The sequence below is a fragment of the Salvia splendens genome, chromosome 11, assembly GCF_004379255.2.
Source record: "Salvia splendens isolate huo1 chromosome 11, SspV2, whole genome shotgun sequence".
Classification (NCBI taxonomy): Eukaryota; Viridiplantae; Streptophyta; class Magnoliopsida; order Lamiales; family Lamiaceae; genus Salvia; species Salvia splendens.
Window position 1 is genome coordinate 27,639,206 of NC_056042.1, and position 10,326 is coordinate 27,649,531.

General features: G+C 36.4%; 1 protein-coding gene across 1 annotated transcript; it reads right to left on the reverse strand.

The window, feature by feature from the left end:
* Positions 1-5,708: 5,708 nt before the first annotated feature.
* LOC121756320 (transcription factor MYB83-like) lies at positions 5,709-7,945 on the reverse strand. Its single transcript, XM_042151828.1, has 2 exons — positions 7,505-7,945; positions 5,709-6,802 (listed from the first exon to the last, which is right to left on the reverse strand). The coding sequence occupies exons 1-2, from the start codon at positions 7,795-7,797 to the stop codon at positions 6,121-6,123; spliced, it is 975 nt and encodes a 324-aa protein (XP_042007762.1). The 5' UTR covers positions 7,798-7,945; the 3' UTR covers positions 5,709-6,120.
* Positions 7,946-10,326: the final 2,381 nt, after the last annotated feature.

Genomic DNA, 10,326 nt, shown 5'->3' on the forward strand with positions numbered 1-10,326 from the left:
TTTTGTTTTAGTCTTTGCTTGTTTATTGGTCAATTGTTGTAGGATTGAGCTGATTTTTGGTGTGCATGAACCTTGATATATGAACTATTTTCCTGAAAAATCTCAGCCAAAAATTCTATCATTTGATAGGTCAAATTAATGTGTGAAGTTGCTGCCCTGTTTTGTGCCCTAGTTTGACAGATTTGGGGAAAACGTAAAATCGAGGGTCTTCTCGAAAACCTGCTATATTGGGGATATTTTTCCCTCATTCTAAACCCTTTAATCTTGTTATCTACCAAGTTTCATCAATTTTGGGGTTGGGTAGCCATATCAAAAAAATTCCTAAAGATCAGCCAAGAGTTACATAAATTTTCAGCTCAACTAAGTTTGTTTGTTAGCTTCCTTAGGCATTGAACCTTACTTTCACATGCTTGATTGGCTTTACTTGCTTGGTTATATTGCCTATGTGTATACCTTGATTGATTTGTCTTAGCACTTGCATTTTGGAAGTTGGATATTGAGAGTGAGTGAACCTAGCCCTCACTATATTCTAAGCTTTGTTCCGAGTGACATTGGTGAGCGAATTGGGGGTGGGATTATCATTTGGGAAGTGAGCTCTTACTAAAATCTCCTCTTGTTGTGTGGGTGAGTTGTGTTTTTGCTAACCACACTTGGACTAGCTCCTAGTGTATTGTTTGTTATTTGTGTAGGTACACCTTTATGGATGTTTACACTAAGGTCCGTGATTGGCAACTTAACTCATTGAGGAGTGAAAGGAGGATAGCTTGTGATAATTGGGGTCGAGGAGAGCAAGAGTTGGAATATGAAGAAAGACCTCATCAAGATTATAAGTGCTATGAAGAATATAGTCGAGAGAGGCATGGTAGAGGTGATTATGTGTCAAGGGGGCATGATAATGTAATTAATAGAGGGATTAGAAGGGAACGAGTCTCAAGGCGTTATGAAGAGCCTCCTCGTAGAAGCAAAAAGAGAGAGTTTTGTAGAATTCCGGGGCTTGAGAGGGAAATTGAAAGAGAAGTTCCATGTAGTGTACGTATTGGTCCTTTTGATCGACATGGTGGTGGGGACATAAACCAAACATTCACCTCATTAAGTTGTAAGGGCACATCCTCTTCTTTCCATACCCCGAAGGTGCCTCATGGTTTGTGTCCGGATGCCTCATCTTCATCGATTTTAATCCAAAGTGATAGAAGAGATAACCGAGAGAGAGAAAAAAGGCTTGAGAGTGAAAGTGAGTCTAAAAAGCCAAGAGAGCGTGATAAAAGACAAGAGTGTGAGGTGCAAAAGTCAAGAGAGAGTGGTTGGGGTGAGAGAAAAGAAAAATATCAAATGAGAGAAAAACCACAAGCACAAGTGAGTAAAGGGTGTTTGTTAGATTCTAAGGCCAACCTTGGGTGGGCACCAAATGAACCTTTGCCTCTTGCCCTTGGTGAGGAAAATAAGTTTTTACCTACTAACACTACTTGTATGTCTTCTTGTGTTGATGACTTTGTAGTGAGTAAAGTTAAAGACATGGAAGTGAAGTATCAAGTTGCACATGGCTTGGAAACTATGCCCCCGGAAAAGGATCAAGAGGAACGAGGGCAAGTGGATGAACTCCTTGCCCAAGGTTCAAGTGCACTATCTTTATCTACTTGTGATGATTCTTTGAGTGTGATTACATTAGAGAAGTCCCTTTGTGTTGATAGATTTGTTAATGATGATTTGTGTAAAAAGTGGGCTCATGAGCTTGAATCTTTGGAGGATAAATCTATTTTTGCCTCACATGTTGATCCTTTTGGGTTAAATACTAGCATTGATAGACATGACTACTCTCTTGTGAAATCTACCTTGAATGTTGGAGTGACTTCCTTTCGTGCCAAGATGCCTAAGCTTTCATTTGTTGGTAACTTTGAGCTTCATGAGTATGTAGATGAGAATAGTAGGACGAAGAGAAGTGACATGGATAGTGACTTTAGAACTTGGTGTGGGCTATGTTTTCAATGCAAGGTGGTTAGACCCTTCAATGGGATTGGAGTGTTCTATGGCCGTTTTGTGAAGGATTTTTCCACTCATATGTCTCTTGTAGATTGTGTTGTGATTAATGGCATAACAATGTATCGTTCTCATATTTGTGTTCATGCTTTGAGATTGTTGGGGCAATTGAGTGAAATCCTTTTTGATAAAATTGGTTTGTTGATTGACATATCTTCTTGCAAGCTTGATGTGAATTGTCATGAACCTACTTTATGTGTTGGACAAAAGTTTGTCAATTTGAGGAAGAGTATTCCTTATTTGAGCAAGAATGATGTGTTAATGATTATTGATGGTCTTCCCTTGTATGATCTTGAGGTTAGAGATTTTGTGCTTAGGTTTTTCTTGGTGATATTCGACTATGCACAATATGAATACCCTTTCTTGTGTACCTTTATCCCTAATGTGAATGTCAAATCTTTTGTAAAGATATTCAAGAATTTGGGCATAGATAGTGTAGGGATGATTGAGCCAAATAGAAACAAAGTGCTTGGGGTATGTGTGTTTTGGCATGTTAGTTGTTTTTATTGCATGTCAATCAAGCCTTTCAACGTAATTGGGATGTTTTATGGTCCATTTATTAAAGACTTTGTTTCTAGTGGTCTTGTTTGGGATTTCATTGTTAAAGAATGTATAGGCTTATGTGCACCCACATCTAGTGCCGATATTTTGAAATTATTTGAGTATTGGCATGAAGGATATCTTGATGAGCTTGATGTATTTTGTTATGGTGATCGCTATTTGAAGTGTTCTAATATCCTTGGTCACATGTTAGCTATTGAGAATGTCTATTTGCATGAAAACCTACATTTGTCGATTGGTAAGCGGAATAGATGTTATGTATTCTTGAATGAGATTGGTTCATTTGATCATATTGCTATGCATGTTAGAATCATCCACGACAAGGGAATTGAGAATGTGATGAATTGGCTTATGCTTGGTTTCTATTATGCATCAATTAACCCAATCAATGGAGTGGTAATAATTTATGGAAACCTTGCTAAAGACTTTTCTTCATATGGTTGTGCTTTGGACATGAAAGAATCCATGAATTTATGTTCTCATACTTCTTGTTACATGGTCTTGAATTTGATGAAGCATGAATATGTTAGTTTGCCGTTTGGTTTTGTGCATGATTATACCCACCTTATTGGTGTGATACCATATTTTGGATGTTGTGGTGGTCATAATCCCTTTTATCGTACCATGATACTTGATTGGTTCATGTTCACTCTTGTAGGTACGCGCGGACGGGATTTGAGGACAAATCCTTTTCAAGGAGAGGAGGATGATATGACCACGTATGCCGGGCATCAAGAGTCACTCCGAAGACGTGAGCCGTGGGTTGATTGGGGTCCAATGATGGCCTCCCAAGGATGATAGGAAAGAAGAACGCTCGGATTTGAGGACAAATCCTTCCAAAGAAGGATAGGATGATACGACCACAAGTTCCGAGCCTCAAGAGTCACTCGTACTCCATGAGCCTTGGGTAGATTGGGGTCCTAGAACGATGAAAAGGCCATGACAAGGAGCTAGGATGTAGCTGGGGTCTGATTCAAGCAGTGATCTGACAAATTAAATGACGTCCAAATTCTCTTCCAAGGCAACCGATGTCTTCGTCTTCGAAAGAGGGTCGCGTGAGTATGTTTCACGCCTCAAGCGGAGTTCGGATGAGAGAGATATGGCCGTTTGAAGAAAGCCGCGCCATGCAGAACAAAACGCGCGGGCGGGCGTTTTCCCTTATGCAAAACGCCCGGTCGGGCGTTTGTGTCCGATTTTAAGAATTTAGGCAGAAAATTCGCCCGGTCGGGCGATTTGCCATTTTCTAAACGCCCGGTCGGGCGTCGGCACTGTTTTTGCCAATTTTTCACTTATTTTGGGCCATTTTCTTGGGTTTCCAACCCTAGCTATAAATACCATTTGTGAGACATTTATTTGGAGACTTTGATGAATGTTATTATGAAGACTCCTTTGAGAGCATCTCCCATGTGAGATTTCTATCCAAATTCCTACATTGTAGGTTGCTTGTTTTATGTTCATTTGGCTAAATCAAGTATAGGTATGCATTTATGGTTGTGTAGTCATGAATGTGGAGCCAATGGAGTGTTTGCTTTGGGTGAAAGTAGCCTAGGGTTGCCCACATCTCTTTGTGGGAGGTCATAGGTCCTCAAAGAGGATTCCTCCTTCTTTACACTTTCTTCTCACCTTCTTTCTCTCCATCCAAAACCATTTTGAGTTTAGTTTTTGTGGCTAGCTCAACTTATCTTTACTTTATCTTTGAAAACACAAAAAAATTGAAATCAAACACCGCTTTGGGTATTTCTTGGGCACATGGAAGGTTTCCCTCACAAGGAACCTTTATCATGTGGTATGTGATATGATAGTCGAAAGAGACAGCAACGTGTGAGTACTTAATTAATCTAAGTATTTCATGACTTTAGTTGAGCTATAATTAATTGCAAATTTATGACGCATGAGATTGCTTGTTTTCTAGATGTAATCTATAGTTCGACTGTTTGGAATGGTGATTTCTCACCTCGAGATATTGTTGATTTTGATCTTATTACTTTCCACTAAGCCTATAATTGCGGAACCAACTAAATGCATTTTTCCCACATCTGTGTGAGTAAACATCATTAGGTTTGGGTTTCCAGTGATAAATCTTAAAAGCTTTAATTATGTTTTATTTGTATTTACATGTATTTAATAATCATAGCGTACAAACTTATTAAATTTTTAAGGATACCTAGCAAAATTTCTCAAGCTACTAAGTACTACTACCTCTATCTTTCTTGGATTTTGTAAGATAATAAATTCTAATCTAAAGATAGTTAGTGATGCTTACGTTTAACTTGACAACTTAAAGATTAATTAGAGTGGTGTTAATTCATAAGATCTTGTCAATTAAAAAGGAAACGTGAATCGCAAAAATCAACCATATATGGCTCCATCATGTTTGTTTGTTAGAAATAGATCCAAGAGACGATGCTTAGAATATGACCATATAACTAATTATATTGCAATAAAAATTTTCGACTTAGTTAAGCTTCAGATTATCTCTTATTTGCATTAGTAAGATAACTAAAAACGAGTTTAGTGTAATTAGTTTTTCATTCATAAAAATATATTGAGAGATATTTCATTTGTAGAGCTATGTTAATTAAATTGTTATTGTGGAATAGTACGAATAAACAGGCAAACATGAGATAAATAAATACACATAGGGGTGTCCGGTTTGCAAGATTGTATCTATGATTAAATTTGTAGTGTGTTTGGTTCATGAGATTCAATCCCACAACTTAATCCTAGATGGATAATCATGAGATAATTAGTCATAGCTAGCCCCCTATGACTAAAATAATCTCACAACTCAATCCTATAGTATACTATCTTGGTATTATTTTATCTTGGAAACTGAACATCATCATACTTGAGAGTAATATAGGTTTCTATTTCCCTAATATCACCATTAAAATGAGAACTGGAAATCATAGTTCATTGTTTTATTAATATCAGTTGAACATCACAAAAAATATAAGTTTTCGACTCAATGTAAGTCTGCAACTGATATGTTTTATGATGTCAATTGATATTAGTGACTTATTAGTGAACTAATTAGTTCTTAAGTTCTCATTTTAATTAATTCTAACGCTGTAGATCAAATATTGATAAAACAGTAAAAAGAAAAAAAGAGATAAACATGAAATGATGTCTTCATAGATAAACACTGAAAGCAAAAAAAATACACTAGTTACAACTTTTGAGGAAGCTATGCTAGCAACTAAAAGCAATCTCAGGAATATAGTAACATACATGCTAACAAATTATTGATCCATCTATACAAAATGCTAAGAATACACATAAATTCGAAAAGACGACTGCTATATTATATCCTTTATTATTAAGTACTATTTCGTTATTTAACGTCTGACAAATCCATTTTGACTATTCACATTTGCTTCGCAGAAAGACGTTGATCTCCCGGAGAGTGACGTGTCTCAATCCTAGCTACCCACTTTTGCCTGTAAGGGATTTATTGATCAACAAAAAACAAACAAGAAGAGATTTGGGTAGATAATTGAAGGTATGAATTTGAAAGTGGGTGGATTATTGAAGATGGAAATCAAGGTAAGGTAAGGAGGAGACATTAGCCAACAAACCCTCCCAATCCAATTCTCCCATTTTGAAGGTTTCTCCTTGCCAATGATTCCCAACCCCAACCAATTCCTCTACTTTGATGCTTCCATGATCATTATTATTATTATTGTTACTAAGATAATGGGCATCGTTGACACTAATGTTCTTGTCATAATTGGAAGTAGTGTTGTTGTTAACTTCCAATCCAGGGACAGAAAGGTCATTTTCCAATCCCAACACATAGGGCTCCATTGCCCCATAGTCCCCCAAAGCCCCCCCTAGGGTTTCCACACCAACCTCATGCCCCAAATTGAACATTGGAACGACGCTGTTTACGTTGAATATGTTGTTGTGCTGGTGATGATCCATGAGAGGGATGAAAGGGTTGCCGAATTGGGTGGCCAGGGACGAGCACGACGAAGATGAGGAGTCCATGCAGACGCCGGCTACCTCGTACTCTTGCATGAACACAGTGGCCCCTCCGGCCTTGAGGGGGTGGTGGTCCGAGGAGTCGCTGTTGTTCGGAGACAATGAGGCGGTGGTGGTGGTGGTGGTGCCGGCATTCTTTAACCTCTTTTTGATTGTTGAGTTCCAGAAGTTCTTGATCTCGTTGTCTGTCCTTCCAGGAAGACGTGCTGCGATTTGAGACCACCTGTTGCACAATTAATAATTACTATCATGTTAATAATAAGGAGTAATAACAATTAAAAATGAATTTGGTACTCCTATATTTGTTTTGACGTAGAATGCAAGTTGGTCTCTGCATGGGTGTATTTATATATATGGCTTCTGTATATGAGTGAGGTTATGCTTTGTGAACAATCATCAAGTGTAGACCAAAGAAATAACAATTCAAAAATATTTACGTCTGATAAGGTCTCTTTCCCATTGGTTGATTAATTTAGTTATATTATTATTTTGTTCAATCACAATTGCAGATATTCCAGTCAAATCTTCAAACTAATTGAATAATACCAGCCAAGTTGCAAACATGAACAAGGTTTTAATAAAGAATTCACAAAATTACCAGCTACACAAGTTTTTAATCATAAAATAATTAGTTTAGATCGCGCACACACACACACACACATATATTAATATATATGCTTATTCTATAAAGAAATAGAGGATACAAAAATGTTTTTGTTGAGCTCTGGATCTATGTAACAGTGGTGTAGATTTGATCAAGAGAGATTCTCAATTCTAACACATAAATTAATGAATAGATTAAAATTTTTTTTCTTGCAATCCATCTAATAATCTAGTCAATTTATTTAACTAACACAATAAATAATGAATTATGTAATACTAATATTAATTTTGATAGAGAGGAGGAGATAGGCTAATTATTTACCTGTTGCCAAGAATGGAATGCAAGTGGATGATGAGATGCTCCTCCTGAGGGGAGAAGGCGCCGCGCTTAAGATCCGGGCGCAGATAGTTGATCCAACGCAGGCGGCAGCTCTTCCCACAGCGCTGCAGCCCCGCGTTTCTGGCAATGTCGCTCCAACACCCTTGCCCGTTCGTCACCATGTAATTCATCAGCTTCTCATCCTCCTCGGGCGACCACAGCCCCTTCCTCAGCTTCGCCTTCACATTGCTCACTTTCTCCTTCACCATCACCACATTATGCTCAGGCTTCCTCATCACCACAATTACTACTTAATGATTTGTTTGTGTGTGTTTTTGTACCAATATTCCTATTCTTCTTGATTGGGACTGTGAAAATGAAGATAAATAGAAGAGTATAATTAGAGAGAGGAGAGGAGGGCTGGGGGATTATGTGAAGTGGAAGCCAAATATGTTGCAATTCTTATTATACACATATAATGATTACCTTGTGAGTGAAGAAAATTGGATGGGGGAAATAAAAAAGACTAAGATAGATAGAGTCAAAGACAAGAAGACCTAACATCGCTTTCTCTCAAGGTCCCCCTCCAATCCGTTTCCCACTCCATCTTTTTTATTTCTATTTCTTTTCTAATTACCAACAACTAATTCTGTATTTAACCACCTTTTTTTTTATAATTTTTCTCTACACAATTCAATTCATTCACTGATTTAAACAATGCCCCACTTACCATCACCATTACCTCCCTCTTAAGCTCTCTCTCTCATGGTGCGCTGACACGTACGTTACTTGAGTTTAATGGAACAGACTCAATTAATTACATTTGAAAATTTGTTCTAAGGGCTCCATGAGGACCACATTTTGTTGAAATAATATGAGAGCTTTGATCATATTTCAAGCTAATTATGTTTGTAGTGTATATTGATGTGTAAGATACAGTGATTTAACTGTGATTTAGTGATTCTATAATGTAATTGCTTCAATTATAGTAGTACATTCTTTTGCATCTTGATGAGTCTTGTCACCTTTTGTTAAATATCTTTTTTTAATTTAGTATCGGAATTGATTAATTCACACATATATATGACATACTTATAATCATATTATTATAGAGATAAACTACAACACTAGATGTAATGGGAAGCAGTATATAAATATATAGGTAAAATATATAAGTACTTAAAGTAAATAAAAAATGTACAAAGTACTAATGAAATAGTAAAATGTATTTGTATAGTGACTTCTAGATATATTTTGACATAGTATAAATAATTAATGATTTATGGCATTGGTTTTCTGACATGAATGTACGAGAATGAAATTGTAAGCATGTCGGTCGGAGTGAGTTAACGCTATTCTTAAGCAAATTATCTGTCAACAGAAATATGAGAGGATTATTTAATTGGTTTCACTTTCGAAAAGCCGTTGGTATCCAACCAAATTAATAAGCCGTTACTCTTGAAACCTTCATAAACAAGCCATAATCAAACATATACACGAAAATTATCAACGCATTCAATTCTATTTAATTTCCTCACTCAAATCATTACTTCTTCATTTGAAGGAACGCTATAATGGCCATTAAAAAGCTACCACTACACTAGTTTTCCCATTATTTCTAAACTATCTATTTTGGGAATTGAGATCACTAGCTATTTCCTCACCCTAAATTAAGTTCAATATACAAATCTTCAACTCAAACAAACACAGATATGTCTAAAATAGGGTAGATAAAAAAAATGAATTTGAATATAGTAGACATACATATACATAAAGGGGTTTGAAGATGAGGATAATGATGAGTAATTGTTACTTCTTAAAAAGATATACTACAGTGATGATCATTGGATATTAGGATTGCTTCATTTGCAGACTTGATGAACAGAAGGGTAGCTTTCACTACCTAATAATCGACCCGAAAATCGTGAGACATGCTACGAGAGAAACTACATACAAGAGTTTTCAATCCGACCACGAACAGATTGATTTTTATTAAAAATAATGTTGATTTGCATGAGGAATGAGATGTTGTCTTGAGAAAGGAAAGGAAAGGAAAGGGAAGGCAAGGCAAGGCAAGGAGTTAACTGTGAAGGTACTCAAAGAGTCTCTCAAATCCTCCATGAACACATGTACAAAGCTATCTGTATACTTTTCCATCCATACGCCATTTCTGACCTTGCCTATTAAGACATTCATCAATGCCACATCTACCTATACACATCTTTCATCCTATTTTCTTTTCCGAGATTGTTTTTTTCCTACTCTGCGCTGGACAAATATAATTGACATATATTGTAGAAATGAAACACAAATTTGGTTTCAAGTGTGGTGTGTTTTTATGTACTTTAATTTGAGTTCATGGTGCAAGTGTAACACTCCCAAAACCTAGTGGGATATGAACATTTGACATTTGGCTAATTTTTGAGGACGAACATGGTTGTTCATTTATTGTTACTGCATTATTAGACAATGAGACCTTGATTCTAGGAATACCGAAATTATGGTGTAACGGACTTCCAGGGGTATATCGCAACCTACCAAAATTTCGTTATATAGTGTGGACCATGGTAAATACCGTTATTTACGATATACCCTAAAAACAGTATAACCGTGGATATCGAATATATTTTTATACATTAAATATATTTATAATATAATACTCCGACCAAGGCTGTACAGTATAACATTGAGATTGGTTATACGAGTATAACGACATTGTTGTATACCGTATCAAATTTGGTATACCGAAAAGACGATACAGTATCAGCATTGAGATTAGTTATACTGAAAATTAGATGTACCAAAAATTTCAATAAAAATTTATA